Genomic DNA, 22,235 nt, shown 5'->3' with positions numbered 1-22,235 from the left:
TCCCCAGACTTGGTAGTGATAAAATTTAATTCTGAAAACTGAATCAAAGATATTTCACACAAAAGGTCAAAACTTAACAGAGGATACGTGTCACAGAAATACCCACAAGCATGTGTGCATGCTGTGGGAAGGAAGAAAAGGACAGTGACAGTTGTGTATATTACTCTTACAGCTGAAGATGAAAGTCAGATCTGTCTTATTCCTGTCTTATTAGAAGACACTTTTAATTGAGGATTTATTTTTGATCAAACTGTTATAGCCAAAAGCCTTCTGAGCCGCATTATCCCAAAACACACAATTATTAAGGCTGAAATAAAAGCTTCTATATGATATAATTGCTGTCTGATTACTTCTAATAATTTTGAAAATTAGTGCCAAGGATGACCTTGTCCTATCAGGACCTTTCTAAGAGATACAAGATGGAACTGGATATTTGTTCTCTGGAGTGCTGTTACTACTGCTGAAGCCCAGATGTTTGAAACGAGAACAAAAGTGCAATCACATGGAAAGATGTTATCAAGTACAAAACACAGTCTTAATTAAAGTGGTTGGCTGCACAAAGACAATCCAAATAAATGCATCTTGAAAACACATCCAGTGCATTAGCATCTTCTTTCACTTTACAAACTAGCAGTTAACATTTTTAGTTCTACTCCAGAGGACAAATGCCAGGTCCATTTTTCTAAGCATTTTCCACGTTCCATGGAAGAAAAAGTGACTTTTGAATACAACCTCTGAAAATGCTGCATACAGATGGTGTAGCATAATATCTACAGCACAGAACTATAAAGTTTTAAGCTCCAAAGTTTTAGTTATTTTTCTCTTGGTAGGCTTCAGTTCAAGGAAAATGTGGATAGCATTTCGGAAAAAAACAGGTTCGTATCTAATATCAATACTTTCAGCAACAGCTAGTGTCCTCTGATATTGAAATACACCTTATTTTATGCTTAGCATAGTTTAAAATTAAAATCCTACTACAAAGATATGCAAGATTCAACTTAGCTGTTTTACCTAACCACAAACAGAAAATCAGTATAAACTTGAATTTTAAATTTGTAGGACTGTTTATGACTTTGAAAACCAAAAATACAAACCTGGAAAGGACAGCTGAGATACAGTTTATCGACAAGATTCAATATTTAAAAAAAAAAAAAAAAAAAAAGGCAACACTGCTGACTTTAACCTACATATGCTAACATCTCAAAGCAATCAGTTGTCTCAAAAGCAATTCAATGAAGTCATCAATCCTACTACTTCAAAGTGAGAAGGATGAACAAGAGTAGGGATTGTTTATTTGTAACCTTGCCTTCACCTGACACTCTGGGCTGAGCCATGCTTTGAAATTTTAAATAAATAAATAAATAATAATCTCATGCCTTTACACTGCCAATGAAAAGTACAGCTGTGTAGTTTTAAAGAGGCATGGGGACAGAGTAATCTGATGAGTCCAGTAACACCAAGATGATTACAACATGGCTAATAGCCTACATGAAGTCAAATGTCTCCTGAACCTGCCACTTCCAGTTCAATCATCTTTAGTGAATTACGCATTGTTCAAAAGACAAATGCAGGCCACAAACACAAAAACTGACTCTACATAAATGACATCAGATTAAGTACATTTTAGAAGATTATGTTCTGTACTGAACAGACAATTTTATTTTCCAAAGTTTACTCTAATTTGGAGGGAGCAATATCAGAGTTGCACAGCATGGACACTGTAAGCATCTCCAAAAAGAAGATATCCTCATCGTGTTCTCAAAGGGTGAAAAGTAAAGGTCAGGAAGTGTCAGCAAGATATCGGCAAGCTCAATGCAGAACTAATGCGCCTGGAACAGCATCTCCTCAGCTTCAGGTTTTGAGAGTACTTAGCATAGGCAGTGAAACAGAACAAGGTCTTACAAAAAAAAAAAAAAAAAAAGATTAGTTGGGATGAGTTTGGTACAATGCTCTGGGTGATGCTCTGTGTTGAGAAAGGAACGTACTCTGAATAATTAGAAAAGATAAGGTGGACACCTGAAGGAGATATGGAGACCATCAAGTCAGGAAATCGCTGAACAACGAAAATTGAAAGGTCCACTCCACCTAGATCCCATCTATTGTGAATGGAATGATTAGGTGTCAAAATCAAATGAGTATGTATGTAAAAATGTGTAACCTCTCAGGAAAACTGTATAAATTACCTAACTTTTCACTGAAAACTTCAGAGCTAGTTTGTCCGGTGCAAATCGGCTAGCTCCCCAACGTTGCACGAAATAAATACCTTTGCTGCTTAAAGACAAAATTTGTCTCTGAGCAGCTACTCTGTGCGTTTTGTGTAAGCTATACTGCTGATGCCAAACAGAAACAATGGAGACGTGCCCTCCTTGCAGCTTAGAGCCTTCCCAAAATCCAGCTCTGGGAATCACAGAATAGTAACAACTGCAAGGAACCTCTGGAGGTCAACCAGCCAAACCCCTCTGCTCAAGCAGGATCACTTACAGCAGGTTGCCTAGGACAGCGTCCAGATGGCTTTTTAGTATCTCCAAGGATGGAAACTCCACCACCTCTTTGGACAACCTAAGTTGGTGCTCAGTCACCCTCACAGTGAAAAAGTGTTTCCTTGTGTTCCTCCTGCATTTCAGTTGGTGCCCATTGCCTCTGATCCTGTCACTGCACAACAATAAGAAGAGCCTGACACCATCTTCTTTGCACCCTCCATTCAGTTATTTATACACATTGATGAGAACCCCACTGAGCCTTTTCTTCCTTGGGCTGAAGGGTCACAGCTCTCCCAGCCTTCCCTCATCCATCAGATGCTCCAATCCCTTAAGCATCCTTGTAGCCCTATGGTGGGCTCATTCCAGTAGCTTTGCACCTCTCCTGTACTGGGGAGCCCAGGTGTTCCACCACCTTCTCAGGGACTGAGGTGAGGCCAACTGGCCTGAAGTTAGTTCTCTTGGTGCTCCTTCCTATCCTTTATTAAAGCTAGGAGAGGCACCTGCTCTCCTCCAGTTTTCAGGCACCTCTATCAATCACCACAGTCATTCAAAGATGATCAGGAGTGCCCTCACAGTGACATCTGCCAGCTCCCTCAACACTCATGGGTGCAGCCCATCAAGGACCACACACTTCTGCATGTCCAGTTTGCTTAAGTATTGTCTAACCTGATCTTCCCCCAAGAGTATGTCTTCCTTGCTCCAGACTTGGTCTCCAGCACCTGGGATTTCTGAAGGCTGGTCTTGCTAGTAAAGACTGAGGTGAAGAAAAGCATTCAGTACCTCAGCATTTTCCATGTCCTGTCACCAGGGCTCCTGCCTCATTCAGCGCTGGGTGCACATTTTCCCTAGTCTTCCTCTCGTTACTTACTTACTAAAGAATCTCTTCTGCTTGCCTTTCTCATCCCTCACTAGATTCAATTTCAGCTAGGCTTTGACCTTCCTGTGTTTCAGAGTGCTCCTGTATTCCTGCCAGGTAATCTCTCCCTACTTCCACTTTTCCCTATTTCCACCTCACAGAATCGTAGAATGGTTTGTGTTGGAAGGGACCTTTTAAAGGCCATCTAGTCCAGCACCCCCGCTGCAATGAGCAGGGACATCTTCAACTACATCAGCTTGCTCAGAGCTGCAAGCCAACCTGTCCCTGAATGTTTCCAGTGATGGGGCATCTACCACCTCTCTGGGCAACCTGATCTGGTGTTTTACAACCCTCAATGTAAAAAATTTCTTCCTTATAGCTAGTCTGAATCTACTCTCCTTTAGTTTAAAACCATTACCCCTTGTCTTATTCTAGCAGACCTTGCTCAGAAGTCTGTCCTTGTCTTTCTTGTAAGCCCCCTTTGACTACTGAAAAGATATAATAAGGTCTCCCAGGAGCCTTCTGTTCTCCAGGCTGAAGAACTCCAGCCCTCAGTCTTTCCTCATAACAGAGGTGTTCCAGCCTTCTGACCATTTTCATGGCCCTCCTATGGACTGCTCCAATAGCTCCATGTCTTTCCTGTGCTGAGGACTCCAGAGCTGAACACAGTACTCCAGGTGGGCTCTCACCAGAGCAGAGTAGAGGGGCAGAATCACCACCCTCGACCTGCTGGCCACGCTTCTTTTTACACAGTCCAGGACATGTTTGGCTTTCTGGGCTGTGAGTGCACATTGTTGGCTCATATCCAGCTTTTCATCCACCAGCACCCCCATGTTCTCCTCCTCAAGGTGCTCTCAATCCCTCCTTTTTTGTGTGAGTTTTGTCAGGAGGTCCTTGCTCATCCATGTAGGTCTCCTGAAATATTTGCCTGACCTGCTTTGGCCACTTTTGAGCTTAGAGGAGATGATATTTGAATACTAACTAACTAGCTTTCTTGGGCCCTTCTTCCCTCCAAGGCCTTATTCAGTGGGACTCCACTAAGCAGATCCTTGAAGAAGCCCAAGACCATCCACCTGAAGTCCAGCACTGGAATATTGCTTTTTGCCTTCCCTTCTGCCCTCTGCATACCGAATTGCACCATCTTACGGTCATTACAGCTAAGGTTGCCTTCAACCTTCACACTCCCAACAAGTCCCTCCTTGTTGGTGAGTATGAGGTCCAACAGAGCACCTCTCCATTTCTCCTCCAACATTTGTGTCAGGAGGTTGTCACTGATGTTGTCCAGGAAACACCTGGATTGTTTATGTGCTGCTGTGTTGCTCCTCCAGCAGGTAGGGCTGGTTGCAGTCCCCCATGAGGCCAAGGCCGCTGAACATGAAGTTGTTTCTAGCTGTTCACAGGCGGCCTCATCCACTTCCTGGTCAGGGGACCTACAGCAGACACCCACTACAATGTCACCTATATACCAGTGGGCTCTTTAATCCTAACCCATAAAGCTCTCAGTTGGCTCATCATTCACCCCCAAGCAGAGCTCCAAGATCTGGGGTTGAAGGGTTGTCTAACACAGAGCAACCTCACATGTCATTACAGCTTTCTCCTCCCATTAACGAATCCCCAGCCCCCCATTAACTTTAATAATGGAGAACTGACTGCATCATTATATACAGTTTCTATTATTACTTGTAGTTTAGAGTAAAAACAAAACAAAACGCAAAGAGTTGGAAATTTAAATTTCTTAAAATGTGCACAGTAAGGAATCATCACTCCAAGCATGCAAACACACAGGACCTACAGAGCTGATCTATTCACAGACTACTGGATAAGCCAACAATATGCTTGAGCAGTTATGATGAAAAGCTAAATTGTTGCCACTTAACCCCCTACTAACTATCATGAATGGTCAATTTCCAGAATTTAAAACTATGAAACAATTATTTACAAGGAACTTTAAGAAAGATTACAGAGCTACTACAAAGATAACATACTGGACAATTCTAAGGTTTGCAGTTTTGCACACACAACATATGTTCTGTCTGCATAATCACTGTATAACATTACACTCCACCTGAAAATTAAAACCTTTTTACTCATACTAGCACAACTGATCCATGCCCTTAATGGCTTTTGTCGACATAAATTTTCAATATTTGGCAACCAATAGTGGCTTACAACTTGTGACTTCTACCACAAAGGATTAAGAAGATACCCAGAAAAACAAGTTGTCTAACAATCATCTATAAGGCAAATTATTGAGACTTAATTCTCTTTACATGTTTCCCTCTTCCTTTCATTTTTAGAGGCCTCAAGAGATTAAAATCTGCCTTCAAGCACAGGTGCCTTATGTACTAGCTATTCTCATCTGGCTTACTGCAACATGCCTTTTTTTAATTATAATTATTAGAAAGCCTGCCTATTGCCTTGTGGCATACACAACAATTAGTATATTGGAAAGAGCAGGCTGTATAAAAAATTAAAACTATTTTTCAATGGGGAAGAGGAAGTTACACAGTTTATTCTTGCAATATGAGTAATGGCCCTTTGAAAAAAAAGAGATAAAATGAAGATAAAACCATTAAAATACAGATACATATACAGTGTTAAAAAACCTGAGACTAAGCAGACGCGTAGGAATCTAGCCAAGTTTACCATCAATTCTTATGAAAGAAGATGTAGAAATTGTTAAGCAGTTTAACAGAATAGTTTAAATATTACTTTGACTAAAACTCTCCTCACTGCATCATCAGACATCAAAACGTTGCCATCTGTTACATACCTAATTTTCCCCTGCTCTGTTAAATCTCCATCACTGTGTAATATTGTTGTTAGCAACCTCAGAGTAGAAGTTCCTGACTTGCTGTGGTTGTTCTTCATTCCTAGCAGCCACCGAACCATCATCTTGATAGCCTGAATCTGAAAAAATTTTGATATGCACAAGTCAAATCATATTAGTCTTATTTTAAAAATAATCTTTATCTTAATTTAATCGAACAGTATTTTCCCAAGTGCTTTTTGCTGCTATGAACATAAGCCTGTCAAGGCTGCAAAACATCATTTAAATACTGTAGACATACACTGGACAGCAACTCTCCACTGAAAGTCTCAAGCATTTATTACAGCAAATAAAAATCATACAACATTTAGTTAGTTTGAACTGTTTCTTCTACTAAGCAATCACATATTTTGTCCTGTGAAAACTTTATCTTAATTGAGCTTACGTCCATTAAACACTGTGAAATAGACAAAATTTATACTTAGTAGGAAAGTGTTACTGGATCAAAAAGCACAACACATTTTCATCTTCCTGTATTTCTGTAATTCCTGTGCTTAAACAATGCCTATACATTCCCTATACATGTAATATATAAGTTTAAATTTAAAGAAATGTAAATTAAAAACCACTTCATAGACATTTTGACTGTTAAGAGTATCAAGCTGTATCAAGATAACTTGTCCTGGAAGAGAATATTTCTTTCATGGCTATTTAAAGAAAAGCCTCCAACCCTGTTTCTCAGGATAATTTGTCTTTTGCCAATGGAAACATCAAGTGTTTTGAGGCAAGCTTCTAAAAGTATGAAGGATCCAGTAGCTATCACGAAACATCAAATAATTTCACATTTCTTTAGTGAAAATTAAGCATGAATATGGAGATTAAGTTTGTTTCAGTATCTGAATCCCTTTGGTCTTTTATTTTCCTTCTATATAAGAGCAGAGACAATAAAGAGAACAAAGAGGAGTATTCTCACAGCAAAACAAAAATGCTCATCTGAATCACACAGGCATCCTTGGGGAATAAAGAGAAACAAGAAAAACAAACCTAAACAGCAAACCCTGAAGTTCAGCACACAAAACCCAAAAGCTTTAAAAAAAAAATAGTAATTAAAAAAAAATACCCACACTTTTTGCACATGGTAACTTGAAATTTTCTCCTTAAGGGGAAAGGCAGTTCTAATGCTTTTATATAAACATTCACAGCATCACCAACTGAAATTCATCATACAGTTGATCCATGTAACAAACTGATCACAACAGTTCCTTCATATCTAAGTTGAGGATTGTCACCTATACATGAGTTTATTATTTAGCACTGTAGCCCATTTACTCCACCCACAGAAGAACATCAGCAAGAGGAAGGATGTTTGTCACTTGAGAACTCAAAATGCAAATGGACTTCCAGAAACAGAAATGAAATTGTCTTGCCCTAGCTTTCAACAGGTCTTCCACTGAAACAGCAGTAAGTATCCACCAGAAGATTTTAATAGCAATAACAACAATAATAAAATGAATACTACGAATAGCAGCAGCTCCTTTGACAGCTTACCAATTCAGTTTCTTCATGTCCTAACCAGTACTGTACCCATTAGTGCCTCCCACTTGTTGCGAGGACGGAAACATGCTAACTCCATGTGTCCTCAAGTAAATGACATCCTCAGCCAGGGAACAGCCACATGCCATCCTGGGCTCCAACATCTCTGGTCAGCTCCTGAGCAATTTCAATACTACCACCACCACCCCGCCCCCCACCAATTCCCTTCCCCCAATTTTACTGTCCAAATCTATTCTAGTCATCCTTCCACACAGCAAGTCCTAATCCAAGCTCTTCCAGAATTCTCCTCTGACCCCACTATTCCCTGTTTCTTTGCTGGTGTTATGATGTGATAACATTCCAGCAACCCTTCAGAATTAAGCATTCCCATAAAATTACTACAGGGCATGAGAATACCCCCAGTCATTGCTTCCGGCTACCTGAAGAGTTAAACAAACATGATGTGAGTTTGCACTGCCCTCATATTTTAATTTTTTTTTGCAGCCAAATAGGATAACTATCAAATGATAACCCAGCTGGATGGCTGTCAGGAGGTCTCCTGTCCAATCTCTTACTGAAAGGAAGGTCACCTATGAAGTCACACCATGTTGGTCTCAGTTGTACCCATTATGGTGTTGAAAGCCTCTGAGAATGGAGATTGTATGGGCGCTCTTGGCAACCTGCAACCTCTCACAACCTGTTCCATCACCTGACTGTTCTCAGGTTTTTTCCTCACAACCAGCCTGAACCTCATTTCAATTTGTGTCCTACGAGCCTAGAATTCTCTTCCAAGATTCAAAATTATTATACATAACGTGAAAAGATCGAAAAATTCAAAATACAATGTGGGTCAGAACCATACCAAAGGCCACAAACGGCTGCTTTGTACTTGACTTAGCAGCATACCATGAACTACATGTGCTTGAAATACAAGCAAAAGTGGTAAGACTTTATAATTTCTTTCTGAGATAGTGACTACAATGTGACAGATGTCTTGTCACATGAGAAAACTGTAATTAATGACTAGCTTTACATAAACTGTCAGTAGTAAGTATTAATTTTTAAGATTAAGATTGACAATTAAAAATAATCAAGAGAAATCTATAACCTTTTTCTCTGATCTGGAGGTTATCATCATGATTCTGCTGTAGTACAATAAGCTCCCACCCCACACAGTGATCCTAGAAACACTGTTTTCCTATTACATCAACATTATGGCAACTGCTAGCTCAGTTTTCTACTGCTTGAGGTTTTCAAAGCCACAAATGCTGCAGGTTTGTGCAGTAGTGAAAAATGAAACGATGCCCGCTTAAAGCACAGTCAGAGAAAAAGGGTGAGAAGTCTTATATTGCAGCGTACACAAAAGGAAGCGAGTTATCACTGCTACCACTAAGTCTCAATCCACTGCATGGTATATACAGAATTATTTAGTACTAGTCACCGTCAAGAGAGATTACTGCTTTAGAGCAGGCACTCACATGCCACGTGTAGAAATTCAAGTCTAACTCATATACTGACTAATCCAATTCATATTTAAGACTGCACTGCAACATTTCTGTACACACATCATTTCATTTAAGGTTTAGCACCCAAAATCAAGGCTAGCCTGTTATCAGTCTATATCTGCTAGGCTGGACAATACTAAAATTTGGTCGTCATCAGTCCTTCCCCCTGTCATACTTAAACTTGCTAGTTTTAAGATCACTATTAGGTACACAGTTATGTTAACAAGGGAGAGAGGCTTTTAAAACCAGAGAGAAGAAAAATACACTGTCATAGAGAAATCATTTATAAACTACTGGTGTGGCCTGAAGCGTTCATTAAATACAGGCTTCTCAGTGGTACTAAATGCTAATTAAATTTGCAAATCAATTTTCACTGGACAATAAATGTTTCTAACAGTTTTCAGGCTTAGCTTAAACTTCAAATTGCCTTAAGATTTTCTATAAGCCAATTCCATTCCAAATAGCCAATTGTATGAAAAATTTTATCAACATAAAAGCGTAGTTTAGCGCTTTTATTACAGCTTTAAGGATCATTTAAAAAATTAAGAAAAACCAGTATTTACTACTTCAAGATATATAATCACTGAAGCGAAATCATTCTACTTTAAACTAGCAGTTCATGAAATCAAAACATTCATTCTTTTAACAGTTTTTGGAGTGTACTGTATAACTATGGAATTGCACAAACATGGAAAATATCCTTGTGATAGTCAAACAATAGAAAGCTAACAAATCAACTCAAAACACATCCGAGCATTTCCAGTAACGAGTTCTGTATCAAGCTGGAAACCAAAGTACTTACTAAAACAGCAGAGGAGGAGGTATCCTACAAAGAGTTTAACAACTTCAATAGAGAAGGCAAAGTACTTTTTAAAACCATCAAAGCAGCTTTATTTAAAAGGCATTGGAAAGTAAATGACTGCTATAATTAACTTAGAAACAGCATACTGCAAAGTGCATGCACCTTCCTAATTCTGAAAGAAAATGTGAAATCATAATCTATCCCTGTTCCAAAGAAAAGACATTTAGAAACAAATACAGACACAGGACATTTTTCACAGTATAAGTCTATTTCTGATTGAGTGGAAAATTCAGTGAAAGTATCTATTCAAGTCCAGAAAAATGTAATAATAAATTTGCTTCTAAAAAAGAACAAGCTTGAGATGACATTTTGAAGTAAAAACTCCATCAATATGGTCACCATTTTAAAGTCATTTTCCCCTCCCCTTAAATCCAGGTTTTATCTTATACACACTGTACACAGAGAAAAGCAATGTAACACATTTACTCTTTTGAGGAAACTGACAAATACAAAACCAATTTTTATTTTATTCCAAAACAGCACTGAAAATTTCTTAGAATGTCCTAGAAATTCAAAAGGGAAGACTTTAAACAAAGTCTTTGTTGTATTAGCTCCTGTGTTAAACAGGAAGGAAAAAAATTTTGCTTTAACTGTGGTATCTGGACTACTTAAGTGTTGCACACCAAAACTAAGCCTACAAAAAGCTACAATAAAAATTCAATGAAGTGTATATATCAGTTTATTTAAAAAACAAACAAAAAAACCCAAAAACCAAACAAACAAAAACCTAAAAAAAAAACCCCAACCACCCAACACAAAAAACACAAAAAAAGCAGATGCTCCCAAAAGCAAATTATTTTCTTCTGGCCATCCAAAAATGTGTATTCTGATAAGAAAGGTGACAAAGAAACAGAGAAGCAGTTGACAGCTTTAGGAATCCAGATATTTAACTTCCTTAGATTAAGTAATATAAACACAATCACAGGAAAATACAGTAAGTGCTACTTACTTTAACAAGTGTTTCAGGAGACACTTCTTCATCTGGCACCCAAAGTTTTGTTGTCTTTTTCCCTGGAAGCTAAACCAAATGTTAATTTTGTTTTACTACTGTTACACTTCAGTGAAACCTGCTGTATTCTCCTCTTCCTTGTTTGCTTCTGAAGACAATACAGCAGTACTCACTGGTTAGCTTTATGCCTTCTGTATTTTATAGAAGTAACGATTACAGAAGTGAGATACTGCTCTTGCCTCGCTATTGAAGTATCAGCAAATTTAGCAGTAGTAAAGGGTTTGGGTTTTTGTTGTTGTTCCTGAAAACTGTTGCTTTAGAGTGTAATAGCCATTGCTTTGAAAATGATTTCCAGTTTCCATATCCAGTAGATTGGAAGCACAGTTTTAGCCAGTTAATCTTTCCCTAAACAATGGCTGACAATGCACAAGTTCTTTTTTTCACTTTATAATCATTATCAATACAGAAGTATTGGAAAAATTAAAATTCAGTCTTCCATTTAAACAGTGTACTTCAGTTTCAAACATGCTATACTTCCAAAAACACCCACCTCAATCAACCCCAAAACAACAATGAAAATCACAACTTGCTTGCTCAAGGCAAGCAAAGTCAATACCAATTTTCTCATTTTTAACAAAAGTCAAATCATGAGTGATCAAATGTTGTGCTATATCGTTTGTTGCTTTTGTAAAGACTACCAAATTAGTACTAATTTCTATTCTTGTACTGTGGTTTTTCAATTGAGTCCAACAGTACATACAGAAATCGAAAGACAACCCTATACAAAAAGTAGAACCAACAAGCTACAAAATTTCCACAAGTACTTGCTGATTATCATACTACAGGAGTAGCAGAATCTTAATATGAGGTTTTAAAAATACTTACCCTATCATTCATTAGCAAATCTTTAACAATAAAAGTGGCAACCAAAGATTTCAAAGGGGCAGCAAACTGATCAGGTGCTAGCATGGCTATATGGCCAATAGTAACCAACGGTGTAATGAGATGCTCAAAATTGCTTGGATCCAGACTTTTATGCAGTGGCTAGAAAAAAGGCAACAAATTCAGGTATTACTGATATATTAGTATCTATTGAGAGGTGTGTGTGTGTGTGAAAGTTCTGTACAATGTTGTCCATGTCTATTTCAGAAATAGTTTTAAAAGAACTATTAATCATTTAAAGACACATTCACCAACTTGGCAAGTCTCCCACAAATTAAAAGAAAAACCAAGACGACAGACAAAATGTTTATCACATCTGCGTAGTTCAAGAAGTGGCAGCTCAAGCTCATTTATGAAACAATGGGTTAAAAAGCACATTTCCTTGTTGAAGTGTGCATACTACATCTCAAGATGGCAATTTCAATAATGGACTCTGATTCAGCCTTCAAAATAAAAGGCTGATGGGTACTAATTAAAAAGTACATTTGCACTTATAACTATAAAATCTATTTAAGTAGCCTCTATCATAATTTAGTTTTGCATGATTTCTGTAACCATTTGAATACTCCAGGCCAGTCCCAAAGATGAGGAGTGGTATATGGTTCCTCTTTCAACAAATAGTTTATGGTTCTAGCACACAGTCCAACACTTTGTGTTATTCCATCGTCTGTTAAAATACATAACCTTAAACATGATGGATCATGGGATACAAAACCACCCTCCGCTACTATTCTTCAGGCCAAGCTGTATGAGAACAAAAGGGGAAAAATACCTTTTCTAAATTTGATACAACTTCCCATATAAATTGCCACTACATCTCTTAGTTTACATATGCAATGTAAAAGACTAATTAAAACTAACTTAAATATTTTAATTGTACCTCAAATATTTGTGCAAACTGCGTTTCTTTGCTGGAAAATATTGCATGGATGCAGTGAATAGCATACTTGGCTTGACGAGGGGGTCCCTTTTTAGCTTTATGATGCAACACTGGAAGCAAAGCACTTAAAAAAAACAAAAAGATAAGTACCTTTTCACAAATTGAAAATCTTCCAAAATATCAAGCTAAAAAATATATAAATATACATATAAAGAACACAACACCTCTGCAACGTGCTAATTGTCCTTGTTTAGAAAATGTCTTTAAAAGAAAGAAAGAAAGAACAAGAAAAAGGTTATTTACATGGACTGCAAGTAAAAAGCCCCTCGTTTTTGTTGATAAAATATCATGTGGTAAAAAAACATTTTATCTGTACAAGTTATTGAACGCTCTTTTTGAAAATATTCTTACCTACACATCCCCATTAAACTGCAAAGAATGTTTTTACATTGCCATATATTTAATTTAGGAAAAAAGCATAAGTAATACTGAAAGGCAATGATAAAAATTATAGTACTATCAGTGACATGTGAGCTGTCACTACTTTGGATATATTCATTTCACTTCTATTCTTCAAAAAGCTGTGCATTTTAAAGTCGTTCAAAATCTCTTCCCTATTTTACCTGAAATAACACTTTCTTCTTAAGGAATGCAAGATAATACTATAGCATGCCAAAAGAAGAATGAGAACTTCCAAAATCCCATATAGGAAAGAACTGCTCAAACAGAGTAAGATAGACAACTTACGATCGTATATGAGGAAAGTCTTCTTCAATTTTACTTCCTGTATTTTTGAAAATTTGTAATGCAGCTTCTGCCACTTTTTCATCATCCATTTTCAAGCAAGCCAGCAGAGATTCAAAAGTTTCAGCTGAATGAAATGAGATAGGGTGCGTAAATGAAAGTACCTGCCAAAATAAGAGGAAAGCCATGTTAATATTTTTTAAAGGTCCTTTTATATAGAACATTCCATCAAGAGTAATTTTCCACTGCCATACTGGAATATTTATAATACTCTGCCTGGTCTTGTCACATGATCCACATTTTCAGTTTTTCCAACTTTATAATAGTACCTCCTAAACTCCTCTGTCTTTATACATGATCTCATCACTTTTAAATTACTTCTCCAGCCTCAATTTCTTCTCCTATGATTGTAAACATGCACTTCTCAGTGGCTACATCTAAATTAGCAAGTACTGGGTTACAACAGAAGCAGGCCTTAGGAGAAATACAATTGATGCTAAAGAAGTAATATTGACATTTCAGGGGTTTTACTTCAGGGTATTTCTAGAATGACTGAACTCAAATAAATGCACTTCTGAAGCCCAACTCATAATTTTCTTTCTCCAAAAGAAATCCAGCTTGTGTGCTCCCAGGCTTCATGCTTGTTTGCCAAGTGGAACAACTGGCTGTACTCCGAAGTGAAGTTCCTATCTCTAGAACAGTAATACCAATACGGTCTCTAGTCCCTCAAGCTTTCCACAGCAGCTTACTAGGTCCTGTACCTCTCCTTCAGATTCTTGGACTCTGTTTTCAAGTATAACAGTCCTTCCATGTTAAGGGAAAAAAAAAAAATCATAAAAAAATCCTTATTTGATCCTCCCTGAAAGTTTGCCTTGATTTTTAAGTGGCTGTTAATTATTAGCCTCTTTCCATATCATACTTTGACTGGTGGCAAAGAAATAATCCTCAAAATCTAGGAGCTTCTTCACATGCAGCTTTCTATTTTCACCAAGTTACCTTCCTCCCCAATTATTGTATGGCATTCTCTTCCCTGGACTCCTACATTTGTTCTTTCGAATTCTTCTCACGATGTACAAATCACTTTCTACAGGGCAACCTTACTTCTCTTACTTAAATGTGTCATGCCAGTTCATATCAATATGTAAGTACTGACCTGGAAACCACCTTTGACATATATAGTCCTCCATGACATGATTCATTCTTACTCAGATTAATTTTTATGCTACTGGCTTTTTGTACATTTAACTAAACGTGCATATCTGGCTAAAGAGTCACATGCTATCAGATGAATCTATTAGGCTTCAGTTGATCTAAGATACTCTGAAAACTTCAGTATGGGAGTCCTTTAGATTTTGAGGCCTCTGAAAGTCAACCCACAGCCGGACTGCCCCCAACACTCACATAACTGAGGTGGCACTATGGCACAAGCACCTTCCTGTGCAAGTACAGGCAAAGCTGACGCTGCATAGCACTTCTAGGATGAAGTCTTTGAGAGAGACTAAGTGAAACAAAAAGCCCTGTGTAGTTGCATTTAAAAAGTTTCACGCTTTTAACAGTATTTGTAAATAACACAGTAATCAGCCCTTTTCCTCCTACGAAAAATGGAGGACAGAGTAAGAAATTTTGTACAGTGTTTCCAGGAATGCATCTTGATGGGTTTGCTATGTTAACTGAGTCTCAAAGATTACACATAGTTGAAACAGGTAAGATCCCAATTTATGAGGAACTCAGAGGAGACACAGTATTATACTGATACACAAGTACAGTTCCAGAAGTACTGTAACCATAGTCACAAGCCACTAAATTCACACTCCAATAAACTAAGCTCAGCTACTGGTGTCACATATTCAACTACTTCTGACTACCAGAAAACCTTCTAAATGATTTCTAAAATAACCTTACTTATGTGCCACGTAAGATGATCATAGAGAACAAACAGCAAACCAGTATTCTTCCAGATAGCCACCTCATGCTTATGACTAAAGATATTGAGTGCTAATTACAAGTTTATTTTAACAAAGTTGCTTCAGAGAGTTTCACATGCTCACTGACCACCAGGAGTATACTTGCCTTAAGCAATTCAAGACCTGCTCTGATTGCCTGGTCAGTAGGTACACCCTCATCTTCATCATCAGCTGTTCCATCTATAGACTTGTTTACTTGCTTGATAAGGGCACTGAAGAGGAAAACAAAACATGGCTTTGTATTTACCGCAGTTCCACCCTGTATGACTGTTTTTGTAAGTTTAAGATAAAATCTTAAAGGAATTTATTTAAAAGATAAAACATAAGCTTGTTGTAAAATGTGTCAACTACATTCAGAATATGGCTGCCCTCATCTCCTATCTGAAACAAAGCTTATGAAGCATTAAGTTCAAGAATGTTTATCTATCCTGCATTAAGAAGTGTATACAAATTACTCCAGAAGGATGCCCAAAATAAGAAGACAATTTGAGCACTGCAAGCAACAAATTCAGGAAAGAATTATGGTGAGGTTACTAACTACTATGGATTCTTCATAATTGGTGAAAAATAACTGTTTTCAATGTTTAGCCTATAACCGAAAGAAAAAAAAAATCCCAGACAAACCATTAAATAGCTGTGCTAAGAGTTGATGAAAAATATAAAAGACCTGTCTCTCCTGCATATTTCACCTTGACAGTAATGCCTGGTTTTTTCTTACACTGTACCCTGGGAAAGGAAATGGTGATTATCCAAATGATCTTATTCTGGAGTGGCGTAGGCAGCTTCCCTATCAAGAACTGAACAATACTCACAATATTCCTTCAGTACATCCTGTAAATGATACTTAGAGACAAAAAAAAAAATTATCCCAAACGAAAACCAAGGAAACCCCCAGCAAAAATAAATAAAAACACCCCAACTGATAGAAAACCAAAGGAGAAGCCGCCTACTCAGACCTCCCAGACTTCCAACAGATATTTTTTTTCCTGCCCTTAGTTGGACAAAAATGACCATCTATGGAAAAAAGTCCTTTTTTTGAGTATGTCTCAAAAATGAAGATGAATTTCAGTGAAATTTACAAAGACGGGAGAAGACAAATTCAGTGGCAAGATTATGTGCATTTCACTACTGCTTTTTGCTTGTATACTGTACAGTAGTCAGTCAGTAGCCAGAATGTGAAATAAACATTACAGCTTAGTGCCACATGCGAATATTACTTTAGATACACATTTTATATTGCTTCTGTGAATGTGAACAATGTATTTTCAAATTTAAATTAGAAATCCAGTTACAAATTGTACCTAATTCAAGAACAGAAACAGATTTTTAAGTGAAATCTCAATGGCTCCATTACATTGCATACATAACAGGCAGAAACCGAAAAGTTCAAGTACTTAAAAGTCAATTACTATAGTTTGAATTATCAGGTAGGAACTTATCAGCATTTAGAACTAGTCATCTCCAATAAGGGACCACACGTTTCAAATACAGCTGCTAAATAATCATTTCAGCAATTGCTTCCCCTCCCCCGCAACCTCACTGGCTTACTCTTCCTTAAAGTCTTGATCATCACCATAACCTTTACTTCCTCAGCTGAATTACTGCTTATGTCACTATGAGCTAATATTCTGGGTGGAAAGCTTCAGTGAAGAGCCATGGACAGAAATTTCTTTTAAAGTACATCAGTCACAAACAGAACTTTGCCCATCAGCAACAGACGTACTTTTACTGACAGGTTGTCCTGGCTGTGCTGAATGACAAATCAATTGTTTCTGTGGCTACATTCTGAACAAGGACACAAAAACCTCTAAGCAAGGGGAAACAGACGAAAATACTGCAGGTCACCAGGCCTTACACCACACCCACCCAATCCATTACTGCTTGTGCTTAAAGGCAAAATAAGAAAGCCTGATTTCAAACCCTGTGATCTACAGCCAGTAACACACAAAAATACCTGATGGATTCAGTATCAATGTGCACAGGAGCAATTCTCTCAAGAAGAAACTTTATCATTTCCAGGAAAGGATTTGTTGGTTGTTTTGGATTGCCCAACTTCTTTGTTATTTCCCTCTGCAATATAAGTTTCAATTAGATTTAGAACCAATTCAGTTCCAAAAATATTCACATATTTGAAGAACAATTCTTACCACGCATCCTTCAGCCTGTTTGCAAGAACATGTTGGGCTTACAAGCATTTCTAACTGACTTCTTATTTTTTCATCATCTTCTAGAACTTGTGTGAACTTTTTCATGAAATCTTGAGCTTTCCCTGGATCAGGAAGGTTTCCTTTAAATAAGCAAAAGAAATCACTATTTATTTTAATAAGTATTGTAAATTGCACAAGTTTGAAATGTCACAACAAGAAGGTTTCCATGTGTGTTTAAGTTAACAAAGAAGGGGGGTTTGAGGGTAAGGCCAAATGACAAAACACCTTAACGTGTGCAGACATATCTATGGAGGACACTAACTTGTAAAAATTTGTGTATCCACAGACCTCTCCCAGCTATTTGCTTTCCTTGCGCTTCACACTAATTTTTCAGCAAGTCTAGCTGTTCTTGTTAGTAACATTAACAGCTGAAGTTGACTGCAGAACGCAAAGCCTATATTCCACAAAAGAATACACTCTGTACATAGATCACCTGATATGACAAGTGTGAAAAATGTCAAAAAGGGATTTTTGCTAAATTACCCCTTCACTAAACATAAGCTTCAAACCAGCTATCAACATTTTTAAAAAAGCTTTTAAAATGCATTGCTTAAACTACATATTACTTTCATTTTTACATTTTATATTTCAGCAAGTGAATTTATTGGCAAAGTATTAATATCCTACTTAAGATGTTTCATGGTTTTGGTACAGCTGACGTTAAGCAAAGTTGGTGCAGAAAACTGAATAGGACAGTTCAAAACAGGTTCTACTAAGTATTTGTTTTACTGTACTAATTATTTTTAATAAGGTGACACAGAACTAAAAGAATCAGAAAAATTACAAACTGATCAAATTTTATATCATAAACAAGAGAAAAAAGCATTTGGAACATTGCCAATGAAGCAGCAAGATTCAGCTTTTCCTCCACATTTTTTCAAAAACATACACAGCCTTAAGTAGTACCTTTTTGTGCCAGAACAGTTGGCAATTTAAAAAACCAACAATAAAAGGTTGATTCAAAAACAAAATTTCAGAATTGTGAAGCAAGTTCACTGTAAACCTGATCACTGGGTTTAATACTATTGGCACGGTGGGCTCGATGGAACAAGAAGCGTTGCTTTGGGGTTGGCAGCTTTTTGTTTGCTGAGAGTTCAGATTACATAGAAGTCCTTCAGTTTCCGAAGTGCCTTCCCTGCTACTAAAACCCAAGCTCTTGCACATTCTCCCAACAGCACTTACCTGTCTTTGAGGTGTTGGTATTGTAAGTTATTAGCGGGTTAGTTAACACCTCCTAGTTAATATATATTCTATAATAAATATTAAAGCAGACACTAACATCCTAGATCTAGATTTTCAATTAGTCTACAAGAGGTGTAGCTGAAATGTCATGTGATAAGCTTCGTGACTGGAGACTTTTTACAGTAAGGAAGCAGTTCCGCCTACAGTTGTCTTAAGTCCTTAAACATGATGTTTACCATATGCTTTATCATGATTTGTTTTAAATGTTACCTATTACAAAACTTTTTATAAGCTTATCTCAAATAATTTTAAAGCTTAATTTAAACACTTTATAAAGTAATATAGTTCAACAATAGTTTTTAAGACAGTGTAAATACTTCAACTGACTTACTTGTTATAACCATCACTTTTGAGAATATAGCTTTACTGCTGGCATCTGTCTGCAAGTCAAAAAAGAAAAATGAATTAAATAATGATTCCACATTATGTATTTCCACCTAAATACTGACTGAGCAAAATTCCATTATGCATTATCAACAAGTCAGCACCCATTTTGCTAACACAGCAGCATGTCAGAAGTCAAAACCACCACTGCAAAGTTAACACTAGACAGTTACAGGAAGTAAAAGGTAGATTATGCCTACAGTATCACCGTCTCACATACACTTACATAAAATATTTTTATTACTTTTCTGTCTTCTATATAACTGATGAACAGCAATAATGGGTTATTTCTGTAACTGTTTTCCATCTAAAGCTTCTTTATTTTTAAATATAAAACAAACAGCAAGCATGAAATTAATCTTCTTGTTCAGGTATTGATTCTAAATAGTCTCAGTAGTAGTTCCTACCTTATTGTAAGGAAAGGATCAAGTCAATAGTGCTATCTCTGTTCAGCTGAATATGGAAGGTACACAATAGCAGTGCGATTGTGAAAGTAACAAACAGGGACCATGACAACAACAGAAAAAATGAGAACATAAAGGCATTTCAGGATATCTGGGAAGCTTAGATTTCAGTGAGACTGTTGGGCTGTTGTCATCATCCAACAGCACCTTACAAGCGAAGTAAATTACACAAAACAGGCTATGTCATTTATTTTCCTTTGTCAGTAATTCTGATATGGGGTTTCAAATTCCGTGTGTAAAGTCCACCTTAAGTGTTAATTCTGGCACTAAGTAAATGGAAGAAGAAAAAACCAAAACCCAACAAATTTCACAGCCAGGCAAAACTACATAGCAAGTATGTTTTCTTTATAAGTCTGTATTTCTAACAAATAAGCATATGTCTCTACAATGTTATCACCTACTACTTAGAAAAACTACTTCCCAAGACACTTTTCCTCCACTTTTAGCTGTAATCCACAATATTTACAGACTCGGATGCTTTATGGAGTTACACTTAAGTTTGAAATATTAAGGAATTATGAGTAAAAATTACAGAGGGAATCCTTAACCATACAGTGAAGATAACACCTTAATCATCTTCAGAAAAGTGTTCTAAGGTGGACAAAATGAGAAAGAAAAAAAAGAAATCTTTCATTGCATAACATCTATTAAGTGCTGTTAAACAACTCTGAAATCTTCATAAGTAAAATGAAAATGGGAACCCAAAAGAAAATTCAAGCTTACAGCAATGTTGTCAAAAGCATATAGACCCACCAGCTTCCAAACCATAAAGGAAACTGCTCTTTTGCCAAGTGACTAAAGACAGATCAATTTCAGTGACATAACTTACAAAGTCTGCAAAACTTCCCAAATACATGGAAATAGTATCAATTATGGGCTACAATGATCAAATTATATTCTTCTGAGAAAATATTTAAATAGGAACACAACCACACTTAATAAGCTTCCATTGAAAAGTATTCAAATTCAAGAACAGTGTTCAGCCACAACCACTGCTAGAACTGTCTTTTATAGAACTCCCTTTGTGACAGACAAAAGTGACAGCGGACAAGCCTAAAAATTACAAACAAGAAAATATCAAGCTCAGAAAGGAGGCTCACCTCCAAAAAAGAACTCTTCCTACCAAAAGACTCAACATGAGGCAAATGAAGACAGACCTACAGTAGGCCTTGTCATCAGGTTTATATCAGGAAAAAAATGCTACGAGGTAGACACTAACGTTTTCTTATAAAAACTTGAAGACAGAGGTTAAAGTCTTGTTCGGGCACATCTCATTTATTTGCATTTCATTAGTGAAATCTGCATATGGATCTCAAATAAGGTTCACACAAGCCATATCAAGCTTTAGAGATATCAAAATTACAATTCATTACAGTAAGCTCAGGGAAGTGTCTATTTCCAGGAGGAGTATCCTTCAACTTGTCAAGAGTAAATTTCTGTGCTGCAGTTGATTAAGTACAATGAAAGAAAATAGGATTTTGAGTTCTAATGTATTCACACAGGTTTTTTAAGGAAAAAAGGAAATTAATTAGCAAATTTGTGGGAAATCTGGCGATGTTTGAGAACCTCAGAAAGATTAGAGTATAACAAAAACACAGCACGAGATTAAGACAAGCAATATTTTTAGTGGACATCCTTTCTGTCTTGGGACATGGCTACTTGGCACAAAATTCCCATTAAGTACTTCTGCAGAACTTGCCATTGCTTTTTAGTGTTCGAAAAATGCTACCATTCTGGGGGCTTTTGGCTTTCACAGCTGAGCAAGTATGTTCAGACAAGAAATGACAAAAAAAACCAGAAACAAAATCTGGTTTACAGCTTTCAAATAATGATGTCAGCAGATACAGAATCTCCATATTCACACCTCTTGCAACTCATAAGGAAAATACCAAAACTGTACTGTGAAGTTTCTTTAGTTCTGACTGGTTTGGTCTTCCAATACTGGTTAACTCTTCGAGTATTAGCTAAAGTTCCCATTAAAACAGACCTTACGTTGAGTAAACTACAAATCATTCAAGCAAAACATGAAATAACCTGACTTAGAAGTATTCTTTTAGCTTCTAGTAGTATAACTTCACCGAATAACAACAGATTTAAGATGATCAAGAAAGATTTATTTTTCTAGATCTACTGTGGCACTTTAAGTACATTATCTTACATTCATGATATGGAAGCACCTGCAGCAAATGAAGCTTGTATTTTAATACAGACAAACCAGCAGTTACCCACTTTCCTACATGTGAACAAGCAATTTTATGTATTTTATTTAACTGTATACCATTGCTGCAAAAGAAAACAAGAGGAGCTGTGATTTATGGTTTTTGCTCTTCAGAAAAGTAACTCATCCTAAAGGCAAGTTTGAAGTCTGTTCTGTCTCAGATTAGGAGAAATTATGATGGGCAGAAATATAAAGTTCTTAAACGTTTTCACTCTTCTAAACAGTGCTTACACCA

At 36.9% G+C, this 22,235-nt stretch overlaps 1 protein-coding gene across 4 annotated transcripts in view; it reads right to left on the bottom strand.

The window, feature by feature from the left end:
* Positions 1–22,235, bottom strand: part of PDS5B (PDS5 cohesin associated factor B) — a 115,099-nt gene that overhangs the window by 30,912 nt on the left and 61,952 nt on the right. For all 4 annotated transcript variants that reach the window (XM_055701974.1, XM_055701976.1, XM_055701975.1 and 1 more), the window contains exons 15-23: positions 19,266–19,314; positions 17,633–17,772; positions 17,440–17,555; positions 15,592–15,697; positions 13,525–13,685; positions 12,778–12,901; positions 11,841–11,999; positions 10,956–11,024; positions 6,110–6,246 (exon numbers count right to left, since the gene is read on the bottom strand). In XM_055701974.1, coding sequence (XP_055557949.1) covers positions 6,110–6,246; positions 10,956–11,024; positions 11,841–11,999; positions 12,778–12,901; positions 13,525–13,685; positions 15,592–15,697; positions 17,440–17,555; positions 17,633–17,772; positions 19,266–19,314 — 1,061 coding nt within the window. The remainder of the gene's footprint in view (positions 1–6,109; positions 6,247–10,955; positions 11,025–11,840; positions 12,000–12,777; positions 12,902–13,524; positions 13,686–15,591; positions 15,698–17,439; positions 17,556–17,632; positions 17,773–19,265; positions 19,315–22,235) is intronic.

This window comes from Falco cherrug, chromosome 2 (genome assembly GCF_023634085.1).
Source record: "Falco cherrug isolate bFalChe1 chromosome 2, bFalChe1.pri, whole genome shotgun sequence".
Lineage (NCBI taxonomy): Eukaryota > Metazoa > Chordata > Aves > Falconiformes > Falconidae > Falco > Falco cherrug.
This window is presented reverse-complemented; position numbering and strand designations above follow the sequence as displayed.